This window comes from Tenrec ecaudatus, chromosome 1, assembly GCF_050624435.1.
Source record: "Tenrec ecaudatus isolate mTenEca1 chromosome 1, mTenEca1.hap1, whole genome shotgun sequence".
NCBI classification, from domain to species: domain Eukaryota; kingdom Metazoa; phylum Chordata; class Mammalia; order Afrosoricida; family Tenrecidae; genus Tenrec; species Tenrec ecaudatus.
This window is the reverse complement of record NC_134530.1, coordinates 212,732,467-212,760,060: the sequence shown is the minus strand read 5'-3', so window position 1 is coordinate 212,760,060 and position 27,594 is coordinate 212,732,467. Positions and strand designations below refer to the sequence as shown.

At 39.8% G+C, this 27,594-nt stretch overlaps 1 protein-coding gene and 1 non-coding gene across 2 annotated transcripts in view; both read left to right on the top strand.

The window, feature by feature from the left end:
* The window catches only part of KCNT2 (potassium sodium-activated channel subfamily T member 2), a 486,995-nt gene that overhangs the window by 322,807 nt on the left and 136,594 nt on the right, over positions 1-27,594 (top strand). The window contains exon 14 of the mRNA XM_075540516.1: positions 12,233-12,341. Coding sequence (XP_075396631.1) covers positions 12,233-12,341 — 109 coding nt within the window. The remainder of the gene's footprint in view (positions 1-12,232; positions 12,342-27,594) is intronic.
* LOC142437886 (small nucleolar RNA SNORA40) lies at positions 6,733-6,853 on the top strand. Its single transcript, XR_012782389.1, has one exon. It is a non-coding gene; the product is annotated as a small nucleolar RNA SNORA40 (small nucleolar RNA).

Here is a 27,594-nt window from a genome sequence, read left to right as displayed (position 1 = left end):
GGTCAGTCAGCTGAGAGGCTGAGGACCGGAGAGAGACAGTGGACCAGAAGCAGACATGCCTGCTGGCATGGAGGCATTGCTATGTCCATAATGTTTTCTGAGAGTAATGAGAACTTGTTAACTTCCCTAATAAACCGATAATCAGGAATATTGTCTGTGTGTACTGTGTGGGCATTACAATGTATTGTTAAACTTGCAAGAGAAGTAGAGTGTCATATGACAGATGAGGGTAAAGAAGGATGGAGGAGGACATCTGTCTGGCCTCTGACATAAATGACCTGGGTCATGTCACTATCTGCCTAGATGTTATCAGCCTTGGGTGATGTTGATGTAGAGCTTGATTTTCAGTCCCTCCTTTGAAGTTAGAAGGTAGGCATGGCCCCCACACCATTTAATCATTAAGCAACTTGAATTTTGGTGCATAATAGATTTAAGCAAGTTTTTTGTCACTTTGAGCAGAAAATTTCTTATTTGAAATTATTTAACATAATATACATCAAATAAATTTGATGGTAGTGAATTCTTCGGTTTAGAAGTCATTTGTAAGAGTTTAATTATATATGCATTATGTTAGACAGGGTTCTTTAGGGAAACAAAACCAGAACACTAATAATTATGTATATATATTTATAGATAGATAACATAAGAGATAAACAGTTAATTTATAAAGCAGTACAAATGGCTCAGTGCAACTCACTCCCATGAGACAGTTGTGAAATACTGACAGTCCTTCAAGTCTTGAGGGCCGCTGGGTAGTCCTCTGTAGAGCAATTCAGGCTATCTGGGCACAGGCATCAAACAGTAAGGCAGGTCACCAACAATCAGCCAGATGACAGGGCCCTTTATCTCTCCATCCTTCAATTAATCCCACATATGTTTATTGGCCAGGTTGGCACAATAAGTGTTCATTATCTCACACATATAATCCATATAAATGTGTATATATACAGAACATATGCAAAATTATATTATTTAACATAAATGTGAACACTATTTGGTATTATTACTACATTATAGAAGTTTCCAAAACTATCAGACACTATAACACATGGGTAAGCAAATAATAATTTAGCCAATAATGTAATAAAATTGGACTGTGGAGAAAGAAAATTACAAACTATTAATATTTTTCTTCTTTGCTGATATTTTTTAAAGGAAGATATAGTAGAATACTGCAATCTTAAAATAGTATCACAGTAAGTTAAAGAAACACAAAAATATCCTTTACACTAAACTTTATTAATGCAGAAGTATCTGCTTGAAGAAAAATTTATATCTCAAATGGGATTACCCTGTATGCATTTTTGAAATATTTTTGTCTTGTTTCTGTGAAAGTAAATGACGCTTAAAGAATTCTTAAAAATTTACTATTTGGAAACAATGCTTAGCAATCCTAGAACTGGTAGAAGTCTCTGATCTGCATGGATTCATAAGTAAAGACGCACACTCATAGATTGGTTATTTTATTAGTTAAGACAGCAGATCAGAATAAAATGAGTTAATTGTTAGAGATTCTCTATTGTCATCTTTTAAAAAGAAGCAATTTTCTTGGAAATCCACCCACTCATGTCAATGAACAGAGTCAAAGAAGCCAAGGCATATGAGAGTTCTTACAAGTTATTCAGTACAAGTAATACAAACACACTACATAAAGTAAAAACAATAAATACAGAGGGCTTTTGAAATGTTTTTATTTTAATTGGCCTTGTTTTGGGTTTCTGTTTAAAACCTCTCTTGCAAAGGATATTTGATTTCTGTAAATCAAAGCCCAGGCCTAGATTGGTTTATTGGACTTTCTATTGTTGCTTTCTATTTTTCAAAAGGCTGTTACCTAGCAACTACAGGCAAGAAGCTTCTGGTACTTAAAATCATACGAGTGTTCATAAGACACTGTGATGTGCACTTTTATAAACTGTTTTGCTTGGTCAAATGTCATTATCAATTTTATTTTCCATGAAATAATTCTGATTCACATTTATGTATTTTTATCTTTAATTGTACCTACATATTTAATGCATTTTAATTGAAGTGATCATAAACAACAACACCAAAAAAGAAGCCAAGTGTCACGCATAATTCCATTACTTTAAAAAACAAATGTCTTCAAAACTCCTCTGTAGTCTTTAAGATACTAACTATTAAGAGTTAGATGCTTATCCATACAGAGTGTATTTTAAGCATATTTAGACATACATGCAGGAACACACTTTAGCATATATACAGAAATCAGAATTTTCATGTAAATTAATCTGTGAGAATTTTATAACAATGGAATTGTGTTATATTGTTTTGCTGCTTCATTTTTATGTTTTTGATGCTAGTTCAAGATAGTTAGTGAAATATATATTTATTTTTCACAATGCACCTCTTTTATACTGTATCTATACTATTTACTTGAAATTCTGAAAGGCATTCCACATGCCTTACCCTATTTTCCACTTATGACACCCTGTGAGATAAGCACTATGTTTACTCCTACTCTAAATACCAGCCACATTAAACCGAGAGTGGGGGAGGGCACTTGCATATGGCCTTGTCCACATGGTGGTGACACTACTTGACCTTATATGTTAATGTTTTATCAACAACTAAAAGAGGAGAAAGATCTAAATCAAAACAAGCAAACTTTAAAATACCAAGAAGGAAAGTGGATGTTAAACATATTTAATTTGGGAACAGGAAATACTTTCCACAAAGGGAAAGGAAAATGATAAGTCTAAAGAAAGAATGGAGTGATTTGATTGCATAAGGAATTACCTTTGCATATTGAAGGTTGGTCTTGGTGACATTATGCAGTTTTGTTAGCAAAATGGAACCTATGTAGGGAATGTGCCATCGTCTTTTTAAAGCCAAGAAATAGTACAGTATCATACATTTCCCATTGGAACCCAGAAAATGCCATATTACTCTACTTAAAAAACAAAAACACTACTATCAAGTCAATTCTGCATCATAGCAACTCTACGGGGAGAGATGAGGCCAGAGGAGAAGAGAGCAGGGGAAAAGGGGGTAGGGGAGAAAAGGGCAGGGGAGAAGGGGACAGGGGAGAAGTGTTCTTTAGGTGACTTCTTTCTGAGAGCTGTCTGTCTGTCTTCTGTGGAACAGCTGGTACATGTGGGTCACCAGTGCCTAACCCACAGTGCCATCAAGTTACTACCTAAGGAAAAAAAAAAGCTGAGAAATAGAAATCCTACCTGAGCAACCATGCACCCAGCTTAAAGTTTATTAAGGAAAAAAAATTACTCCTAAAAGGACATGGAAGGGATAGATATTGGGGGGCAGTTGTTTCATCCTCACTTCAAACCTTGGGCTACTTCATACACATGCACTGCATTTTTTCTCATATACTAAACAAATTCATCCAATCCTTATGAAAATGCATCAACATACCCATCCATTATTGCATCCAACTCAAAGTCTGTAATGTTTTGATTATGCAAAGCCAGATCTAGACAAGATTTTAAGTGGTTTGATGATATATTTACTAATGTGGTCATAACTGGCTCTGTGGCAGCCGTGACCAAAACTACAAAATCTCAGTGTCATTGAATTGATTCCAACTCAAAGCAATCCTGTAGAGCAGAGTAGAAATGTCTCACAGGGTTTCCGGGACTGTAAAACTTTATGGGAACAGACAATGTCTGCATTCTCCAGTGGAGCAACTGGTAGGGTTGACCCTCCAACCTTGTGGGTAAGGAACCAGTGTCTAGCCTGAGACATCACCAGATCTCTTGACCACAGCCTCATCCTTCTCACTGCCTTTGAGTCAATTCTAACTCATAGCAAACCTATAAGACCAGGTAGAACTGCCCTTGTACATTGCTGAGTCTGTAACACTTCACAGGCGGAGGAAGCCACCATAGTGCATCAAAGAGAGACCAGTGGTATAACTCTTATGGGAGGAGAAAGCCTAATTTCTCTCCCACAGAGCAGCTTGCAGTTTTCAATTGCTGACCTTGTGGTTAGCATCCCAATCCATAACCACTACATCACCCATTCATAAATCAGTAGAAGAACAGTTATGACAAAGCAGTCCAGAATGCACCATAAAACCGATTCTGGCATATAGCAGCCCAATAACAAAGTAAAACAGCCTCGTGAGTTTTCCAGACCATAAGGCCTTAGGGAACAGACAGCCTCATCTTCATAACGTAGCTGTTAGATCTCTCTCATCGGAGAGATAGACCTCGGTCCTTGGCTTCCCGTGAAAAAGAATTCACGCCGAAGCCTGGTTCATGATCCAAGGGAGTTTTATGAAAGTTCGAAGCAGTTTCAGGTTTTACAGTAAATGGAAGACAAGGAAGACAGAGGCCGTGGCACAGTTGCAGACCACAGCCCAGCTTTGCTACATCGTGTAGCAGCCGCTGGGAGAGAGCACCGGATCAGAACCTCTGGCTTTTCAGGGCCCCAGTTGGGATGCGTGGAGGACAATACTGGTCGACTCCATTGGCTGAATCAAATTCACCTGGTTTAGATGGGCCAATCCAGGTGTAACACCCCTCTTGGCTGGGAGCTTGAACCTAACACAGCCACTGGCGTATTTGAACCACCACTAGTCTAATAGTGGCATTCCAAGCTTAACCCATTTAACCACCAAGATTCCACAGCAGTAAAACAATCTTGGAGCAATCATGGTGGCATAGTGGGTTACATGTTGGGCTGATAACCAAAACTTCAGCAGTTTGAAAACACCAGCTGGTCTACAAGAAAAATATGAGGCTTTCCCCTCTAGTAAAGAGTTATACCATTTGTCTTTAAGTTGGTGTACTGTGGTAGCTTGTGTGTTGCTGTGATGCTGCACGCTGTCACTAGTATGTCAAATACCAGATGGGTGACCCAAAATGAACAGGTTTTAATGGAGCTTCCAGAAGGAGTCAACTATTAGCATCTCAAGAATTAGCCACTAAAAACTATATGCACAGCATCAAAATGTGGTCAGATACCAAAGGCCTTACGGATATTACAGAGGAAGAGCCGCCTTCTCAATGTAAGGTCCATCATTATGATGCACATAATATACAACCTATAGGAGTAAAGTCTTCAGGATGTTTACTTACCGATCAGGCACGATTCAAAATGAGAAGAAATGGGAAAAACTCTACTAATTGGAACTTGACATGTATGAATTATGAATCTTGGAAAATTATGAATCTTGGAAAATTTGCAAATGCATTATAAAAATAAAATGTAATGCATAAAGATAGACATATTAGGTAGGTATTAGTGACCTGAAATAGACTGGTTTTGACCATTTGAATCAGAAATTTATATGGGTTGATATTCTGGACATGACATAATGAAGAAAATGGTAATGATTTCATCATCCAAAAGGACATTTGAAGATTTATCTTGAAGTACAATGTTGTTTTCGATAGGCTTAAATTTATCCACATTCAAGGAAAGTCAGTCAATGTAAGTATTATTTAAATGTATGCAATAGCCATTAAGCTAGTGATGAAAAAGTTTAAGAACTCTATGAAAGTCTTCAGTCTGAAATTGATCAAACATACAACCAAGGTGCATTTATAAGTTTTAGCCACTGGTATGCGAAAATTGGGAAGAAAAACAAAACCTGAAGGAACAGTAGTTAGAGAGCATGGTCTTGGTGATAAAAATGAAGTTGTAGAGCATTGGTTCTCGACCTGTGGGTCGCGAGCCCTTTGGAGGTAGACAGACCATTTCACAGGGGTCCCCTAAGACCATCGGAAAACACATACTTCTGATGGTCTTAGGAACCGAGACACTGGTCCAGGCGGGTCCACCCACATGCATATATACCCACAAGAGAGGCTGGCATGAAGACTGTTACTCATGCTACACCATGCTTCAAGACAAAGTTTAATTTATTGGAAATAAATATTTCACAATATATAATTACATATTGTTTTTGTGATTAATCACTATGCTTTCATTATGTTCAGTTTGTAACAATGGAAATACATTCTGCACATCAGCTATTTATATTATGATTCAACACAGTAACAAAAGTAAAGTTATGAAGTAGCAATGAAGATAATTTTATGGTTGGGGATCACCACAACATGAGGAAGTGTATTAAAGGGTGGAGGTATTAGGAAGGTTGAGAACCATTGTTGTAGAGTGAGTGGTAGAATTTGGCAAGACAAATAACTCAATTCTAGCAAATACATTTTTTCAACAACACAATTAATGAGTGTACATATGGTCTTCTCCAGATGATAAACACAGAAATCAAATACACTATATCACTGAGAATGGCCAATAGAGAAACTCAGTATCAGTAGCTAGGGGTTGACTGGGGGGCAGACCATCAATTGTTCATCTATTAGATCAGGTTGAAGGCGAAGAAAATGAAAACAAGTCCACAAGAACCAAAATACAACCTTGAGACGAGCCCACCTGCATTTTGAAAATATCGCAAAAACAGTTTGACCTGTTGATCATTAAAGAGAGAAGACTTGGATGAGCTGTAGGATGACATTAAGAACGTCACTCATGATAAAGCAAAGGTCATGAAAAGACAGGAAAGAAAGAAAAGATTAAAGTGAATGTCAGAAGAGACTGTAAAAATTGCCCTTCATCATAGGGTAGCTAAGGCAAATGGAAGAACTGATAAAGTAAGGGATGAACAGAAATCTCCAACGGCAGCACAAGAAGACAAAGTAGAATATTATAATGAAATGTGCAAAAATCTAAAGTTAGTAAACTAAAAAGGAAGAACATTCTCAGCATACCTTAAACTGAAAAAAGTCCTGCTTTTGTGTTTGTGTTTGTTTAATTGGTGGACAAACACTCAAAGACAGGTGCAAGAATAAATCCTCTTGCTCCCAAACTCATTGTGCAGTGAGTTTTGATACAGATAAGAAGGGACATGTAAAAAAAACCTGAAAATCGTCAAGCCTCACGCTGCAATATTGGAAGATTCTGTAGAGAAATGTTTCACAGTACAGGAGGCTTCAAAAGAAGACCAAAAGAATGCACGTCTCCTTGGACAGCTACCGGAAGAGATCCATATTTTTACCCATGCCAAAGAAAGGCGGCCCAACAAAATCCTCAAATTACAAAACAGTATTATTGTTATCACATGCAAGTAAAACTTTACTGAAAATCACCCAACAATGTTTGCAGGAGTGCATAGACAGGAAATTGCCAGAGGTTCGGGAAGCATTCAGAGGAGGATGTGGAATAAGGGATATCATGCTGATGTCAGAGGGATCATGGCTGGAAGTTGAGAATACCAGAAATCTGCTTCCTCGTGTTTTATGGACTATGCCTGGGAGTTTAACTGGGTCATAAACTAAGGATAGGTTTGAGAATAGTGGGAATTCCAGAACACTTCAGTGTGCCCATCGAGAATTTATACATGGATCAAGTTGTGAGACCAGAACAAGGGCATAATACATGGTTTTAAATCACAAAAGTTATGCATCAGGATCATATCTTTTCACCATACTTATTGAATCTGTATGCTGAGAAAATCATCAGAGGACCTGGATTATATAAAGAAGAATGAGGCATGACAATTTGAAGAATTCTTATTAACAACCTGTGTTTTGCATATGACACAACATTGCTTGTTGAAAGTGAGGACTTAAGGCACTTGGTGATGAAGATCAAGGATTTCAGGCTTCAGTAAGGATTACAAATTATTGTAAAGGAAGCAAAAATTCTCACAACTGGACCAGTAGTAACATCATGGTACATAGAGTAAAACCTGAAGTTGTCTTGCTTGGCTCCACAATCAATGCTCATGGAAGCTGTAGAAAAAAGATCAAATGACCCATTGCATTGGGAAAATTGCTTGCAAAAGATCTCGTTAAAGTATCAAAAAGCAAGACTATTACTTTTTAGACTAAGGTGATAGTGGTCCAATCCATGGTATTTTCCATTGCCTCATATGCTTGTGAAAGCAGGACACTGAATAAGGAAGATGGAAGAAGAATTGGTCCATTTGAATAAAGGTGCTGACGAAGAACATCAAAAGTGCCGTGGACCACAAAGCGAACAGATACATCTGTCACAGAGACGTATAGCCAGAATGCTACTTAGCGGCAAAGGTGGCAAGTCTTCATCTCTCTTACTTGGAACATGTCAGGAGAGACCCGTCCCTAGAGAAGGACATCATGCTTGATAAAGTGGCTGGACAGTGAAGAGAAAGGCCCTCAGCAAGATGGATGGACATGCTGGCGACAGCAGTGGGCTCAAACATGAGAACAGTTGTGGGGATTGAGAGGTAACAGGCACGAGAACAAACAAGGAGAGAAAAAGTTAAGAGGCTGTAACAGCTCTTTATTAGTAAAGAAGCTCCCGGACGAGGTTCATGGTCTGGCAAGTAGCCCAGGGAAGTCACGCCCATTGAGGAGAGTGGTGGGTTTTTAAAGGAGGGGCCGAGAAGTGTCCCTTTGGGAAGGGGTTGGGGCTGCAGCTGCTGGGGATTTCCCACTACTGTCCTGTTTTTCCTTAGTCTAATGATCCAGCCGTTGCAAGTGGGGAGGAAAGATAGTTATTCTTGGAGCCTGTTCCAAGAATTGTCCATCAGCTTCGTTTCCTGGTCTGTGCAGTGACAAGGGTTGAGGTCCTGACAGCTTGTCCCTGACCCAACAAGAATGGTGCAAGGGTGCGCAGTGTTTAGCTGTGTTGTATATATGAGTAGTACATAGGACAGATGGAGACTATTAGTTGGAACTGATTGGCTGTCATCTAACAACAGAGTTACGGTTCTATAAACCCATAGGGGCTTGTTCTACTCTGCCCTATATGACTCAGGATCCACTATATATCAGTGACATTGAGTTATTTTGAGCTCAGAGGATAAAAATTGCAGAAACTCACTAAGAGTACAGTACCTGCCTTGATTAGACACTCATCTGCTCTCTGAAAGAACTTTCTTGACTGTGCTTGGCCCCTGCACTTTACAAATAGGAAAATGTTTGTTGTAGTTAGGTGCATTCAGGTTGGTCCTAAGTCATAGTGATCTTACACATAACACATGGAAACACTACCTGGTCCTGTGCCTCACTCACAATAGTCACAATGCTTGAGGCCATCGATGCAGCTGCTGTATCAATCCAGTTTATCTAAAGTCTTCCTGTTTTTAGCTGCCCTTCTACTTTACCAAGCACGATGTTTTTCTCCAGGGATTGGTCTCTCCTGGCAACATGTCCAAACTACAGTGACATGAAGTCTTGCACCATCATTGTCTTTAAGGAGCATCCTATCCTGGCTGTACTTCTTTGCAAGACAGATTTGTTTCCTCTTTTGGCAGTGCGTGGTGCTTTTTGTTTTCTTCACTGGCAACATAATTCCAATGCACTGATTCTGCCGAGCTCTGGGGGCTTAGTGGTTATGTGTTGGGCTGCTAACCACAAGGTCAGAAGTTCTAAAGCACAAGCTGCTGCTTGGGAGAATATCCAACTCCAGTAAAGAGTCACAGTGTTAGAAACCTACAGGGGCAGTTCTACCCTGTCCTACAGGGTCACTATGATTAAAAATTGACTTGATGGAAGAGGATTTGTTTGTTTGACTTCTGTCTGGGGTCTGCATAATCTTTGAAGCCTACATTTTAGCTGATACACATTTAGGAACGATATAAGTGTGTAATCCTAACATTTTGTCATCAATGGGTCACATATTTCCACATTTTCCATCTCTTAGGATTCCTGGAAAGTTGTAATCCCAACTGCTGTATGTGCTACCACATGGTGAGGAACAGAGTAACTGTGTGAACTTGAAGAAAAACACACCATCTCACCAATCCTTCCATCAGAGTCCATTTGGGATGTATGTGTCCCACATAATAGTATCTAAATTCATACTATCTCAAAAAATGTTTTTCTCTCACATGGTTTTAATATGTTGTTCCTTCTTAAAAATACATTGTATTTAGAGAAAATTTCAGCAGAAAATAATTCTGGCATGAAAAAGTTAAAACAATTGCCCACTTTCAATTCATTCTGTATGTCCACAATTGCGAAGTTCTTTTGTGTCAGTATTGCTCGTTGTTCCCTACTTGGACATTATCTAGAACACTTGTTTGTAGGGGAAGGAAACAAGTCTTTGTTACATGTCTGACTTTATTGTATTTAGTGGAAAACTCTTTGCAGACTGCAAGAGTTTAGTCTGATGCTACTTAGGGTGCACTATTTCCATTTATCTGAGTACTAATTTTCTTTCATTTTTGCTTCAGAATTCAGCCTGCAACTGTACGGACCCTACTAAAGTAATTTGTATTCTATTTGCTCTCTGCTTACATGGCAATTGATTCTTACTTCAAATCATCTCTTCGTAGATATGTATAAATAAGTAAAATAAATTTTTGTATTACGACCCTTTCCACCCAACTTTATAAAGATGCATTGCCCACAGACAGGCAGTTTCTACATATAGAGGAGTGTATCCGTTTCTGCCATAGGTTATTTCTAGATTATACATTTCTATATTTACAGTTTGTATCAGTCTATGTTGTAGTCCCAGGCATAAAATTAGTTGATAAAGTTCTGCCGTTCGTAACTTGAAATTTCTCAAAAGAAAATTTAAATAGCTGATACATCTAAAGAGGTACGTAATAACAGAGTTCATCGTCACTGCCTTCAAAGGTTCTTGATCATTCTTGGTGAATTCAATTTTCGTGAAAATGAATCTTATGTTCCCCAGCCTCCCTTCACCATTGTATCGCAGTCACTAACTGCCATGGTAATTTTTGTGACAATCCCTGTAAAGGTGACCTCACCTGTACATCCATTGCTCCTGTTGTTCCACTCGGACCACTTCCTGTCCCCTCCGGTCAACATTGTCTAATACAGAATACCAACTAGCTTTTTCGCACACTGGGACCTGCAGTTCAGCAGCGCTACCAGCCTCAATCATTTACACCCACAGCTTCTGTCTACTGTTCTTATTGTCTCCGAGTTCTAGGGAATATCTTGGTTCTCCATGCTTCCAAGTCAGCCTGACTTTCTATTGTATATTAAAGAAAGTCATTTTAAGTCAACTTTAGTGCTTTGGTGTTATTTATTACCATTCATTTAGATGTGACTAGAAGAAACAAAACAATAAAAACAAAAACTTCCTATAGTGACCATATAGGGCAGGGTATGTTAGAAATCCTCTGTTTAAAGTAACGTCAGCAAACATTGCCAGTTTTCTAAAGCAGGCTCATTAATGGCAGATCGAGATTAATGTTAGAACATGTACCAGGAAGAGTACTGGATTTGAACTTCAGGGAAAAGGTCTTGTGATATACAGCTATTTCCTGCTTATCAACGATGGCTTTATTTATTTGTAATTTCACATTTACAACAACTTCTATCCAGCGATCAGTCCACGGCAGGTCCAAACTATCTTTGGCACGCTCCCAGAGGGCCCAGCGATAATTCGGTTGGTGGGGACAGGGAGAATGACAGAGGAAAGGGAGCTACGTAGGGCTTGTAGAGTTGGAGTTGGAGTGGGCGGAGGATGTGGGTCTTCACCTAGGGCAGGCTGCAGGAGGCAGTTGTCGAGGATACATGGGATTCCCACGTAGAGTGTGAGCAGAGAGAAGCTGCAGCCCCCAAGCATCACTACCACTACCCCCAAACCTGAAAAGGCCTCCAAAGTATAAATCCTGTGGAGACGTGAATGTCTAACATCTGGACCCTTCTTCCTGTGGGAAAACAGTTATATCATTGTGCTTTACATGGGACACTAACCTTCGCATTGTGCTCACTCGGTTTCTCCAGCCGTCCGTCTTCAGTTATAGCCCTATCTGAGCACGTCCTGTTAGCTTTTGAATTTATGACTCTTGCACCTGTAGGGGGCAGGACAATTACAACTTTCATTTATTTCAGCATTAATTTTTGATTGACAGTATGTTTATGTGAATGATATAAAATCTACTTGTTATATGTAAGGTAAATGGTATCTATCATTTCAAGATCATTTTCAAAGACTATGCCATGTAGTTATGAATTTGAAAAATCAACACAGCTTTTTAAAGTTCAGTTGCCTATCAGGTAATTATCAAAACTAAAAGATACCTCAGTGAGGCATCGGAGGCATCTGGTTTGTTTTTCATACTGCACCTCATTAACCAATAGTCCAGTAATCTCTTTCCTATGAAACTTTGTTTCTAGAGATTAAATTGCACATGCCAAAACATCTATAAAACAATATGTTGAAACTTCTGCAATTGTACTCACTGTGTTTTTTTATATTATTCAAAAATATTTCACTCGCAAGATAAATTGCTCTAATTCACCTACTTTATTTTGAACAGACCATGTTGTGTGTGAAGAAGAATTTAAATACGCCATGTTAGCTTTAAACTGTATATGCCCGGCAACATCTACGCTCATTACGCTACTGGTTCATACCTCGAGAGGCCAGTAAGTATATATTTTTTCTCCAAAATAATACATTTTACATTTATCAAATGTGTGTGTTGAGTTATATGGCTTAGAAAACTAATAACCCAAGGTATACAACTATATATGTATTTATGTTTCTATTTGTGTGTTATCTTTATCTGATGAGGGTCAAAAACCTAGATAAAATATGAGAGTGGTTGTCTCAATTTTCATAGTAGCCTTTAGATATATATCTAACTTTAATTCATGTATCTGTAATCCTGTTTCTCTCGGCCTCATTTCTCAGACCTATGCTTACAGTATGCTGCCTTACGTTTAGAATATGGCTTCTGCTGTGGGATTAATAATTGTGTAGCAAATACAATTTTAAGAAAGTGATTTGGATGATCACTTTTATAAGAGCTTAGGCCCCCACCCCCACCAGTAAGTTTTCATGCTAAAGCTGTACATAAATAAATGTCCTCAAAATTGCAATTTTGCAATATTGGAGAATGAGAATTAGGTAGTTGAATTTAGTTATATAGTGTAACAGAACATCTAGGAAATAACTTTTTTATATGCATTTCAAAATAGGCACAGTCAAGTATATCATGCTTTTGTTTATTTTCATAAAATCTGGAAGTTTTTTTTACTGTGGTAACCAAAGAAGATATGATGCATGCCCTTTGTAATTTTTCTTTATTTGTAATCCAATATACTTTATGATGTGTTGGTTTGTGAAGTAAATTCCACTGTATTGCTCATTCATTTCATTATTTAATGTAGTAAGTTGATGGACAACTATTCAAGTAAAGTCCTAAATCAAACATATTCAGGAAAGAAAAAAATCTTTATTGAGATTTCATTCTAAATAGTGTAAGTTTCTAATTTAAATAGCAAATGTCTCACTCTTGGTTCTAATTATATTTTTTTACTATGACAAGGGTTACCCAGGAAAAATTTTGTCATAAATATAAATATTTCTATTTTTTACATTTATAATCTTTCAATCTCAGCAAAGGAAAAGTTGAAATAGAAGTCTAAAGTGATATTATGTTTAAAAGAAATAGTCAGCAGTTTTTTTTCAATTAGTTAAAATGGAAGACAATTATTTTAACACTAATTAAATTACCATTTGTAGAACTCTTTACAAGCATTCACTGTTTGCTACACCTTGTTTGTTATAGACTTATACAATCACACTGTTGGATATTTAGACTACCTTCCTTAGGTTACAAATAATAAACTGAGACCTCTTGACACTATACAGAACAACTTATTACTCATAAACTGAAGCTAAAATTACATTTCCAGAATCTTAGTAAATGTTATTTGATGAATCATAGTAATGCCTGGTGAACAAATTGTACTGACATTTAGTTTAAAATGTCAGTGACCCTTTAAAACAGGAATTTCCTAAAAATAATGAAGTAAAAGTTTGTCTAATTAAAAAGTAATTATGAAGTAGCATTATTGAAGATGTAATATATTATATAATTAAGGCTTTCCTACAAAGAAGATCAACTTACAAAATGACTTCATAACTTGGTGCCACAATAAATGCTAGAATTCCTCAAAACGAATTTGTTAGAAACAGCCTTATTGAGATACAGTTCACAGACTGTACAACCACAACTCACTCTTTTAAAACATTCTGTGAAATGGTCTTTAACGTGTTCACAGATTTGTGTGACCTTCAAAACTGACTATTTTTAAGACATTTTCACCACTCCATAAAGAAACTCTGTATTCATTAACAGTCATTCCATGTTTCCCCTCGTCCTAGGAAACTACTAATTTACTTCAACTTTATACAGATTTGCTCAGTTTGGAAATTTCATATAATTAAGATCATAAAAGAAGTGGTTTAATTTTTTTGACTGGCTTCTTTCAAATAACAAAGTTTCCAAGTTCACTCATATTTCAATATGCATTAGTACTTAATTTCTTTTAATTGCTTGCTAAAATTCCATTGCATGGCTATATCACATTTTATTTATCCTTTCATCAGTTAATGTACAGTTATATTATTTCCAATATTATTAATATTGCTACTGTAAGAATTTATTACAATTTTTGTGGACACATATTTTCGTGTATCTTGGTCATATACCTAGATGTTGAACTGAGTCATATGATCACCCTCTTGTTAAATTTCAAGGAATCACTGATCTGTTTTTCATAGCAGTTGAATTATTTTACATATGAAACAGCAATATATGAGAGCTGCCATTCCTCCACATCTGGCCAATGCTTGTTATCATTGCTCTAGTTCGAGACATCCTAGTCAGTGTTGAGTGGTCTCTCATTGAAGTTTGATTTGCATCTCAGCTAATAATGTTGACCATCTTTTCATTTGTTTATTGTATATCCTTTTTGGAGTAATACTAAGGTTATTTTTCACATTTTAAAAAAATTGTGTTATCTTTAATAACTGGATTCTGAGAATTATTTTAAAATATTACATACAAATTCTTTATTAAATATATTATTTACAAATAGCTCCTCATTTTTGTGGTTTGTCCTCTCACTTTCTTAATGATGTCCTTTGAGAACAAAGTTTTAAAAATGTTCATGACTTCCACAATAACACTGTCGCAGAGCCAAAAAAACAGCAAACAAGCCAAACATAAGTAAAATATATACTATTTTAGAAGGCAATTATACAATGAACAAAATAAATCAGGGAAAAGAAATAGAGGTGCAGAAATGTAGCAGGAAATCCCATTTAAATGGTCTACTAAGCCTTCAATGAAGAGTTCCTATTTTAGCAGCAGCCTAAGTGAGGTAAGGTCCTGAGTCTTACAATTTCCTGAGAACTGAATTAAGCAGACACATGGGAAACAAGTGTTCTGAGATGCAAGCACATCTGAGGAGTTGAGGAATAGCAATACTCCAGAGAGGAGTGAGAGAAAATTAGTGAAAACTGAGGTCTGAAAGGAAATAGGGCTCCAGAGCACACGTCTTCAAGGTCGTTAGAAGGCATCTTGCTGTTCTTTGGAGCTGGAGGACTACTGGAATGGTTCTGGAAGAGGAATGATGAATTCTGACTTCAAAGAGAGACAACAGGGTTGAATTCTTGGTTGAACAATCGCACCATTGCCATCAAATCCATTCTAACTCTTAAGGTCGCTAGATTGGCTCATTCTGGGAGCAGATGTTGTTGTTGTTATTGTTGTTAGGTGCCATCAAGAAAACCCAACTCATCGCAACAGAATAAGCACCTGTCTCCAAATCATTAAGTTCAAGTGCATTGTTGAGCCACTGTGTCAATTTATCTACTCAAAGACCCTTCCTCTTGTTCACTTCCCCTCCACTTTACCAAACATTATGTCCTTCTCCATGGACTTATCTTGCCAGATAATATTTACAACAAGGTATCTGATGCATGGTGTCACCATATTTGCCTTTAAAGGACATTCTGGCAGCACTTTATCCATAGATGCTTGTCCTTTTGGCAGTCCATGGATATAAAATGATCATAATACCAGAGTATGTTGACAGAATTTTAATTTTAGTTAAATGACAAAAAAATTTAAAAGCCCAACTAGGAAACTACAAATAAACAAGTAAATTTAAAATAGAAATCAAATGGTACCTCCTATTGCCATCTAGTCAATTTTGCCTCATAGTAATCTTATATGAATTACTATGAATTACTTCACAGGGTTTCTAGGCTGTACCTCTGAGCGTTTACAGTCTCATCGTTCTGCAGAGCGACTGGTGGGGTCAACCAACCAACCTCAACCCGTTTTGCCATGAGGGATCACTAATAAAATGATACATGATAATAATACATATTTTAGATATTTTGAATGAACTAAAAGAGATAACATATCAATGGCACACCCTGCACATATAAAGGTCAGTTAAAAAAATATTGGTACCAAATCATAGAAACCTTTATTAAACTGTTAGGTAGCAGAACAGGGACCAGTGCATACACTGGGTATGTGCCAATTCAGGCCCCAAGCCAGAAGGGGCGGTACACCTAGATTGGCTTACCTAGGCCAGATAGGCTTGATTCAGCCAATGGGCTCAACCACTGCCATTGACCTCGCCTCTTAGCCAAAAGGCCCCAACAGGCTGGAACTGGGAGATGACCCTCTTTTTTTCAGCTAACTGTAAAACCTGAAACTTCTATCTTTTATAAAAACTCACTTGGATCACAAACCAGGCTTCAGCCTGAGTTTCTCTTTCGTGCAAAGCCAAGAATCGAGGTATTGCCCACCCAAAGAATCTAACAAAACAGAAGATTAAAATATGAAGCTATGGTTTCTGAACATATCATCCACGATATAGTTCTACATACATCTCTAACTTTTTAACTCTTTACACCACCTCAAAACCCCAGTATGAGCATCTTTCAAAGACTCTATATGTTACTTTCCAATGTTCTTTGAGTTTGGGGGAAAGAAATAAGTCTGAAGAAGTTAGATCAGGGCCGTAAGGTAGATAGGTGAGATTTCCGGTTGGAGTCCTTGTGGGATAAACCTTGCTATTCTTGATAAATTATGATGGGAGAATCCCTTTGATAAAACTTCTTGGTCTTTTGCTCACCAATGCATTTTTCAATTTTCTCAAAACTTATTCCTAACAAATCCTTGTAAAAGTCCTGTGACCGTTGAGAAAATCTGTCTATCTTACACTGTCAGAATCTCCAAAACACAGTGCCATAACTTTCTGAGTTGATCTCTATGACTTGAACTTACTTAAGCCATCAGATCATTTGTAGTTTCATTTATTTATTTTTCTTTAAGTCACTCTAATGAGATGGTGACAAGACCATTATTGGTACAACTTGTTTTCAACCATTCATAGTGTGTGACATCCCATCAATCTCAATTCATAGCAACCTTATCTAGGGATTTTATGGCTGTAGATTGTTAAGGTAGTAGAAAAATCTCATCTTTATCCCTTGTGGTTTTGAACTATCAAACTTACAGTTAGCAGTTCATCACATCATTGATAGCACAGCCAGGGCTCTTTGCACTGATTGCACAGACGTGTGTAAAAATGTTTTGTTGAGAATACACTCATGTGTGTATGAACCTGAAGCATAGTAAGCATACTTTTTGACTTAAACTCATCAATGTTAAATGCAAAAGAGAAGCAGAGAATTAATTTAAAACTTTTAAGGAGTTTTATTTTTAGATAATTTTTTTGGGAGCTCTTACAACTCTTATTACTATCCATACATCAATTCTGTCCGACATATTAGTACATATATCACCATCATTCTTTTCTAGACATTTACTTTCTATTGAGCCCTTGGGATCAGATTCCTCCCCCCACCCCTGGCCCTTGCAATCAGTACCCCCTTCCTGTCCACCTTTTCCCCCTTCCCCCTACCCTTTTAGTATCACTATCCCCATTCCTGTTCCTGGGTTCCCTGTGTCATGAGCTTTATCTCTTGCCTATAACTATGTACATGCTCCCTGTATTCCAGAGTGGGAAATAGCATGGGGTCATGATAGTGGGGAGGGAGGAAGCCTCAAGGGATCAGAGGTATATTGTATGCTCCATGAGTGTTCTACTGCACCCTGATTAACTCATCCCCTCCCTGCAACCCCTCTGGACTATGTTCCAATGTCCACAGACAGGCTTTGGGTCTCTGCTCCAACCCTATAATCCTCACCAAAATGTTTTGCTTGCTTGATGTTTGTTATGTAACTTCTGATGCCTGTTGTCCAGTCCTGATGACACCTCATGATTGCACTGGCTAGTGTGCTTCTTCCATGTGGGTTTGTTGCTTCACTGTTAGATGGCCGCTTGTTTAACTTCAAGCCTTTAAGACCCCAGATGCTGTACCTTTTAATAGCCAGGCACCATCTACTGTCTTCACCACATCTGCTTATGCACCCATTTTTTCTTCAGCAATCATGTCGGGGTGGGGTGGGGGGTGGGCATCACAAAATGTCATTTTGTTAGAACAAAGTGTTCTCGTATTGAGGGAGGGTATGAGCTGAAGCCCAAGGCTTGTCTGTAGCCTCCGTGTATTGCCTTATAAATATATGTACATAGGCCAATATATCTTTTTATGGATTAATGTATTTCCTTAAGTATACACCTCTGTTAATACCTCTATTTATAGCTTTGTTTCCTAAAACTTACCTCTTTTTCCTTTAGCCTCCTTCTGCCACACCATCACTTTCCCCCTTCTTCCACCTCTTAGTGCTTCCTCTCAGCTATATTGGTGTTGCTCTAATACTCATAGGATCTCTACACCCTCCAAGATGTTGGTTTCACTTCCCTAGTTGTTCCCCTGTCCAAGGCACCGTCCGCTCACCACACCCTTCTCCCCACCTTTTTCTTCCCACAAGACCCTCTGGGGCCATTTTCCCCATTGCTTTCTCCCTGAACTTTCCTCCCATGCCCGTCCCACGTAAGTAGGCCAACCAGCAATGCCCTAGTCGAAACAATAGGAAAACATAAAGTTGAAAACAGAAACGGAGAGATAAAAAAAGAAAACCTACATAGATTCAGCTCTGTCAGCTGGCCCCTATGAATCCCTCCCAGCTGGTCCTAGGGGAGAACCGAGGGCTGCCCCTCCTAGCCCAAAGTCCATTCTTGGGGCTCCTCAGGGGCTCTGTGGATTGGGTTTGCTCCACTTGCTGATCTGTTATGCTCCCTTCCTGGTTTGTCCCACTGCGAGGATTTAGTCCACATTATCTCTCCACTTTGTGTCCCCATTGTTGTCTCTGTATGCTCCAGTTAGGGGATTACATGTTTTGAGCTGTTGGCAGTCCCACAGTCCTGTCTGTGCCTTAGCAGCTCTGTGTAGGGACCTCATCCTCCGGGCTTGGTGTACCTATACGGCTGACTGTCCCTTTCTCTTTTTCCTTCTTGATTTGCTTCTGTGTGGCCATGGTAGATCAGTTCCTTTCCTTCACCTGGACGTCTAGGGTCATTCTCTACCACACACACTTCCAGTCCAGGGTCAGACTGGCTATGATTGGGGCTGACCCTGTAGCCCAATCTTCTCATGCAATCCTTCACATGGTTTCGTTGCCCTCCTGGTTTGGTGCACCACGGTCAGGGTTGCATGCACACTCCAATTCTGTGGAAACACAACCAATATTCTTCCCCTGGGTGGGTTAGTGCCCTGTTCCCCCCATGTCATCATGTCTGCCCCCCCCCACATACTCCCCTGTCTTTCTCCCCTTGCCCCTTCTTTATGTTGGATTCACATGTACCTCCGTGGGTTTGGTCTTAACTCTACCCGACTGCCTGTGCCTCCACCCATATATTGTGGGATAAGTGTCTTTTCTTTTAGTCCTACTGCGCTGACTATTCTTATCTCAGGGGACTCATGTTATACTTGTCTTTTTGTGATTGGCAGACCTCCCTTAGCATAATTTCTTCTAACACTTCCCATGAAGCAACATGTTTCATTTGGTTGTCTGTGCTTTTTTAGTGCTGCATAGCAACTCTTTGCAATTGTGAATTACACCATAATAAAAATTGGAGTGCAGATGACTGGTCGTGTTTTATTTCTTACCTCTTCTGGGTATATGCCCAGTAGAGGGTTAGCTGGGTCATAAGGTAGATCGATTTCCACTTTCTTTAAATATTTCCAGATAACTTTCCACAGTAGCTGTACATATCTACACAACCACCAGCAGTGAAGGAGAGTTCTTATTTTGCCACATCCCCTCCAACATTTGTTGTTCTCTGATTTTCTGATTTGCGCCAACCACAAAGGTGTTAGATGGTTGTTTTAATTTGTATTTCTCTTATGGCTAACGAATGAGAACACTTTCTCATGTGTTTCTTGGCCATAGATGTTTCCTCCCTAGTGAAACTTCTTTTCAGTTTTTCTGCCCACTTCCTTAGGGGGATAACTGTTTTCCTCTTTTTGCAGGCCAGAGGGTATTGTAGATTTTAGTAATAGACTCTTTGTCTGATGTGCCATTACTAAAAATCCTCTCCTAGTCTGTGGAATGCCATGTTACCCTCTTGGGGAAGTCTTTTGAGGTGCGCAAGTGTTCTTATTTAATCCCATTTGTCAATTTCCGGTTCACCTGTGTGTGTACCCTTCCCTATTGTGGTGACCCTATGTATGCCCTGGGCCAATGATTTTAGGCTAGTCCCAATACCCTCTTTGGTGGTCCTAATGGTGTGGGGTTTTACTTATAGATCTGTGGTCCACCTTGAGTTTGTTCCTGTGCATGGGGTGAGGTAAACATCTTGTTTCATTTTTCTACATGTGGATATCTTTTGTTTCCAGCAGTACTTGTTACAGAGGGCATCCCACTTGATGCTTTTTGGGACCCTTACCAAAGGTCACTTTTCTATATGGTGATGGTTTTACTTCTGAGCTTTCTGTTCTTTCCCACTGGTTTGAGTATCTGTTATTATGACAGTACCATGCTGGTTTGACCACTTTAGCTGTGTAGTCGGTATTTAAATCAGTTAAGGCAAGTCATCTGACTTTGTCCTTCTTCTTGAGGAGTTCTCTGCTAATTCTGGGTTTCTTCCCTCTCCATATGAAATTGGTGGTCAGTTTTTCCAATGCGTTGAGGAAGGTTGCTGGTATTTGAATTGGAATAGCATTAAACTTATAAAGTACTTTGGGTAAGATTGACATCTTTACTATATTGAGCCTTCTAATCCACAAGCATGGGATGTTCTTCCATTTGTGGAGGTCGCTTGTAGTTTTCCTTGTAAAGGTCTTAGTTTTTTTGGTTAAATATTGTGTTGGACAGGGTTCTCTAGAGAGACAAACCAGATTGCTAGTAATTATATATAAATATATTTATAAAGATAGATATATAAAACAAGAAATTAACCGTTAAATTATGTACAATAGATAATGCAAGAAATTAACAGTTAAATTATAAAGCAGTGAGACACTAGCAGTCCTCTAAGGCTTGAGAGCCACCAGTTGCCAGTCACCTTCTGTAGAGAGAGCTGGGCTATATATATCCAGGCAGCAAACAGCAAGGCAGGTCCCCAACTGTCATCAACTGTCAGTCCCCAACTCCAGAGATGAACATTCCAATCGTGTGGGCTTAAAGGGTCCTCAACTTACAGCGACATAGTCCACAGGCTAGGCATCCCACAGGTAGTGTACCCCTTTAAACTGAGGCACAGAACAAGCAAGGTGAGGCTCACCGAGCCATTTATCCCTTTGCCCTTCAGTTAATCCTACTTGTGTTTATTGCCCAGGCTGGTACAATAAACTATCGCAAATATATACCTGGGTAAGTGAATTTGTTCTTGGCTATTGTGAAGGATACTGCCATCTTGATCTCCTCTTCCGTGTTCCTCTCCGATGTATATAGTAAACCAATCAACTTCTGGTTGTTGATCTTATATTCTGTCACCTTCCATATTCCTCTGTTGCTGTAAGTACTCCCACTGTGCAGCTTTTGAGATTTTTCAATGTACAGAATTATGTCATCTGCAAATAGCGATAGTTTCAGCTGGATACTTTTAGTGTCCTTCTGCTGTCTTATGTTGTTAGCAAGAACCTCCAGTATGATATTGAATAGAATTGTGGGGGGGGATATCCTAATGCCCTTTTTCAGTGGGATTGTTTTCATCTTTTCTCCATTAACTGTGATGTTAGCTGTTGGCTTTTTGTAGATAGTTTGTATTAGCTTGAGGAATTTTCCTTCTATTCCTATCTTCATATATGCCTTAATTAGGAATGGGTGTTGGATGTTGTCAAAGGCGTTTTCTGCATCTATAGATATTATCATGTGGTTCTTAGACTTTTTCTTATCAGTGTGGTGTATAATATTAATGGATTTTCAGATATTAAACCATCCCTGTATCCCTGGGAAGAATCCTACCTGATCTTGGTGGATGATGTGTTTTATATACTTTTGTATTCTATTGGCCAACATTTTGTTAAAGACTTTTACATCTATGTTCATTAGAGATATTTTCTCTATTTTCCGTTCCTGTGGGGTCTTTGCCCTGTTTGGGTATCAAAGTTACACTGGGTTTTAGAATGGGTTTGGGAGTTGACCATGCTTTTCTATGGTCTGGAATACTTTTTTTGGAGGATCGGTCTCAACTCTTCCCGGAATGTTTGGTGGAATTCTCCTGTGAAGCCATCTGGTCCAGGGGCTTTTTTGTTCGTAGCTTTTTAATAAACACATCTATTTCTTCTTTCACTATGGGCTTGTTGAGGTTCTTCTCCTCTGTCTGGGATAATCTAGGGAGGGACTGTTTTTCCAAGTATTTATCCATGTCTTCCACATTTTTTAACTCATTGGCTATTGATATTTGCTCCTTCCTTTCCTTGGTTAGGTTTGCGAGCAGTCTGTCAATTCTGTTCATCCTATAATAGAACCAACTATTTGTTGCATTAATCTTTTACATCATTCTTAGGTCTTCCCACTGGTTTAATTCTGCCCTAATTTTTATTATTTCTTTTCTTTTGCTGTTAGAGGGGTTGTTCTCTTGACTCTGTTCTAGTTGCTGGAAGTTTTGTGATAATATATAAGTCATACACCTTTCTTCTATTTTCATATATGCATTTATTGATATCAAGCTTCCTTTGATAACTGCCTTCACAGTATCCTATAACTTTTGATACATTGTGTTCTCATTCTCATGAGTTTCTAGAAACTTTCTGACCTTCTCTCTCATCTGGACCTGTGTCCATTCATGTCCCAGAAGATCGTTGTTCATCCTATAATTGTTTGCCCTTGCTTTTCTGGTCGTCCTTTTATTAATCTCTAACTTTATAGCTTCTGAAAGGAGTTGGCTATATGGTGGCCTCCTGCTTGTGCTTGGTGGACATTGATCCTCTGACTATAGTGAGTCAGCCTGTGTCTTCTGCAGGGTTGGGTGTCTTGCAATGTATTCATTGAGTTTTTCCTTGTCAAGAGGCCCTTATCTCCCATCTAGCTTTTTTATGTTTTTACAATAAGAGTAATTTAATAGATCAGAAGTACAAAAACAACAAATAAAATGAAAAATACATCTGCCTTTTGGATGGGGAGGGCTAGTCTTTTAAAAATTTATTTTATTAGGGGCTCATACAACTCTTATTACAATCCATACATATACATACATCAATTGTATAAAGCACATCCACACATCCCCTGCCCCAATCATTCTCAAAGCATTTGCTCTCCACTTAAGCCCTTTGCATCAGGACCTCTCTTTTTTCCCCTCCCTCCTCGCTCCCCCCTCCCTCATGTGCCCTTGGTAATTTATACATTGTTATTTTGTCATATCTTGCCCTATCCAGATTCTCCCTTCCCCCCTTCTCTGCCGTCCATCTCCCAGGGAGGAAGTCACATGTGGATCCTTGTAATCAGTTCCCCCTTTCCAACCCACTCACCCTCTACTCTCCTAGCATCGCCCCTCACACACCTGGTCCTGAAGGTATCATCCACCCTGGATTCCCTGTGCCTCCAGCCCCCATATGCACCAGTGTACAACCTCTGCCCTATCCAGTCCTGCAAGGTAGAATTCGGATCATGGTAGTTGGGGGGAGGGAGCATCCAGGATCTGGGGGAAAGCTGTGTTCTTCATTGGTACTACCTCGCACCCTGACTGACCCATCTCCTCTCCTAAACCCCTCTATGAGGGGATCTCCAGTGGCCGACACTTGAGCCTTGGGTCTCCACTCTGCTCATCTACCTTCATTCAATATGGTATATATATATATATATATATATATATATATATATATATATATATATATATATATATATATATACACACACACACAAATATATCTCTTTTTTTGCATGATCCCTTATACCTGGTCCCTTTGGCACCTTGTGATCGCACTGGCTGGTGTGCTTCTTCCATGTGGGCTTAGATGCTTCTGAGCTAGATGGCCACTTGTTTATCTTCAAGCCTTTAAGACCCCAGTCACTATCTCTTTTGATAGCCGGGCACCATCAGCTTTCTTCAACAAATTTACTTGTTCACCCGCTTTGGCTTCAGCAGTTGTGTCGGGAGAGTAAGCATCATAGAGTGCAAATTTAATAAAAGAAAGTATTCATGCATTGAGGGAGTGCTTGAGTAGAGGTCCAAGGTCCTTCCACCACCTTAATACTAAACCTATAAATGTAGACACTTAGATCTATTTCCCCATCCTCATATATATGTTTGCATGTACATGTCTTTGTCTAGACCTCCATAAATGCCCCTTGACTCCCAGTTCCCTCCTCCATCTCCCTTGACTTTCCTCCTGCCCCACTACCATGCTCCGTCCCCACCTGGGCTACAGCTATACCTCTTCTCTACGCAACCTTACCCTTGATCATTCCCCACCATGCCTGCCACTCCCCCCTCACTACCATTTTGGGTCCCATGTTGTTCCCTTGTCCCTGTGTTTGTTAACACCACTTCCTAACGCCTCTATCCCTCCCCCACCCCAAGTCCCCCCGGAACTGTCTGTCCCATTGTTTTTCCTCCAGATAGTTCATCCAGCCTGTCCTATTCAGACAGACCTGTGGAGACACTAACATGCATGAAAACAAGACAGAGGAAAACAAAGCAACAGTATACAACCAGACAACAAAACAACAAAAACAAACCACTGACAAAGAACAAACAAAACACTTCACAAAAGAAAAGCTTGTAGTCCGTTCGAGGATCGTTTGCTGGCCCTTAGGAGCGTTTTCCAGTCCAGTCTGTTGGGGCACCATGCCCTGGCCCCAAAGTCCACTTTCAGCATTCCCTGGGGACCTTGCCACTTCATTCCCTTGCTGTTCCACTGCACTCCCCCAGTGCTTTGCCTCGGTGTGGTGGGATCAGGTCAGGTGCAATTCCCACACTATGTCTCCAGTGCTGTCCCCTGTATCGCCCTTAGTCACTGAGGGGCATCATGTCTCATAGTAGGGCCAGCCATGTTGTTCTCTCTGTGGACTGGCTGCTCTACTCAGGAACATCATCCTCACTGCCTGGTGGGCCAGGCTGTGCTCCACTCTCTCCTCCTGCCCCTTCATCTGCTCCCGTGTGCTCTGATCAGTTATTTCTATCTCCCGGAGCTGCAGAGTCAATGTCGTCTTTGAAAACAATTCTTTTCGGGGGAGGGGCAGGAATCCACTTAATTTTTGGTGCTGGGGCCAGCCTCCCAGACCTCTCCACTGGTTCCCTACTGCACGCCGGATATTGCATTCACACCTTGAGGCACTAGGTTGAAGTCTGGTCCCACTTTCCCTGTGGAGATATAAACAATACCCTCCCCTTGAGTGGATTAGTGCCCCATGCCCCCACTTAATGGATAGTTTGGCAGGGTAAAAGAATTCTTGGGCAGGCATTATTTTTCTTTCAGCTTTTGGAAGATGATGCTCAACTTTCTTCTCCTTGTCATGGTCTCTGCTCATCAGTGAGCCTATTCTTACCTGAGCTCCCTTATATGTGACTGTCTTCCTTTCTCTTGCTACTCTTAAAATTTTCTCTTTTTCCTCAAAGTTGGTATTTTTACTAGTATATATCTTGGTGAGTTCTTTTTGGGGTTTAGTCTAGTTGGTGTTTTCTCTGCTTCCTGTATGAGTGTCTGATTCTCGTTCCTTGCAGAAATGCCTTGGCTCTTTTAGCTGTCAACTTGTTTGTGGATTTTTGCTCTAGTAAACCAATTATTCAAATGCCATTCCTCTTCATAGCACCTGTATTGATCTCAGGTTGTCTTCTGCTTCTTTTCTTTTCCTATTTGACTGTCTTTCTCATTTGCTGAGGTCTGTTTGAATTTCTTCAAGATTGCTGGTGCAGTTTTCTGCCTCCTCAAGTCTAATCATAAATTCTGTAAACTTCCGTGTGACTTCTGCTACCTCATCCATTAGCACCTGTATTTTCCTTGTGTGTGGACTTCATCCCCTCAGTTGTGGACTTCATATATATCATTGTATCCTTATTCTGTATTGCTTCCCTCAACTCCTGTATTACTCCAAGCAGCCTTCTGAAGATATTTTGTGTGACAGATCTGCATCTGATTCTTCTATGAGTGTCATTAACTCTGCTACTGTGTTTTGTCTCTCTTTTTTGTTGTTGTGGTTGAGAGTGATGTTGTTTGTTGATGTTTCTTTGACACTTTTGTGGAGATAGGTGCTGTGTTTCTGGGAGACCACAGGACCATGAGGGATTTCTCTGTTTCTGAAAATGGTGCTTTTGGGGGGCTACCTGTGACCTACTATAGATGTGAGTCAGACTGCTGTGTAGGCAGAGTTCCTCTATTGTTCAGTGACCAACAATGGTGAGGAGTTTCAGTGACTAGAGTGGGGCTGGAGCCTGTATGTATGCCCTGAGCTGCTTTGAACTGACCTGTCAGGCCACCCTTAGCAGATTTTTTCTTGTTTAATTAAAAAAAAATTTTTAAAGATGCTTAATAGAAGGCAAAGTTGTGGGAGGCTTCACTTTCATGTGAGGGGCTGCTGATCTAGGGCTCTGGAGCCAGGAAATATGTGGGGAATGTATGCTCTTTGGATCAAGGATGCATTCCCCCCTGATCCCGACAGAACTGGGATTCTTGGGAAGTGGCTTCAGCTGAATTGGGGAGGGCTGCTGCCCTCAGGGAGCACATGGTAGCGCACTGTAGTGGTGTGGGTTGGCGCCAGTAGGAGTGGGAGGGAGCGGTGTGGAATCAGACAAGGAGGGGGAGTGGTGCTGGCAGGAGCAAAGGGGAGCACAGTGGCTTGGATGGGGTAACTCGCAGGAGCAACTTGGTGTGGTAGAAGCGGGCAGGCAGGCAGGGGGAAGGTGGGGGGGTCTCAGGCAACAATGCGGGTAAGTGCCCCAGTCACTGGTCACCTAACCTACTACATGTAGACAGCAGGTCAGTTCCTGGGACCCTGGGTGAATGGAAGGAGAGACCTGAGTTTGGCAGCAGATCGCTGCCACCGTGAGACAGGGGACCCATGGGAGAAGGAAACCACTCTCCAAGTGGAGTACTGTGAGTGGACAGCTGCTTCTGGGAGTCCTGTCACAGCTCAGCGGGGCAGCCAATGAGCTCCTGTTATGGTGACTGGGCCTGGGGGTGGGGTTTCCTAGGGGTCCTCTCACTTACCAGAATCTTTCCACTAGTCCTCCTGGACATCAGGCCCACCATACACGAAAGAGCTCAGTATGTACTGCTTACCTGGGTACCGTCTTGACTGCAACCAAGGAGTTTCATTTTTATAAATATGTTCCCCCAGGTTGTTTATTTCATAAGCATGAATATTATTTTCATCAATGGGACATAGAAACAGCAGATCTCAGTACTGTTATACAGGGATATACAAAATAAAAATTAAATTTTTAACATTGTTAACTTTTACCTTTAGTTTTCAAAATAATCAGTGTCTTTAAAAATGGAAGATGAAAGCAAAATACT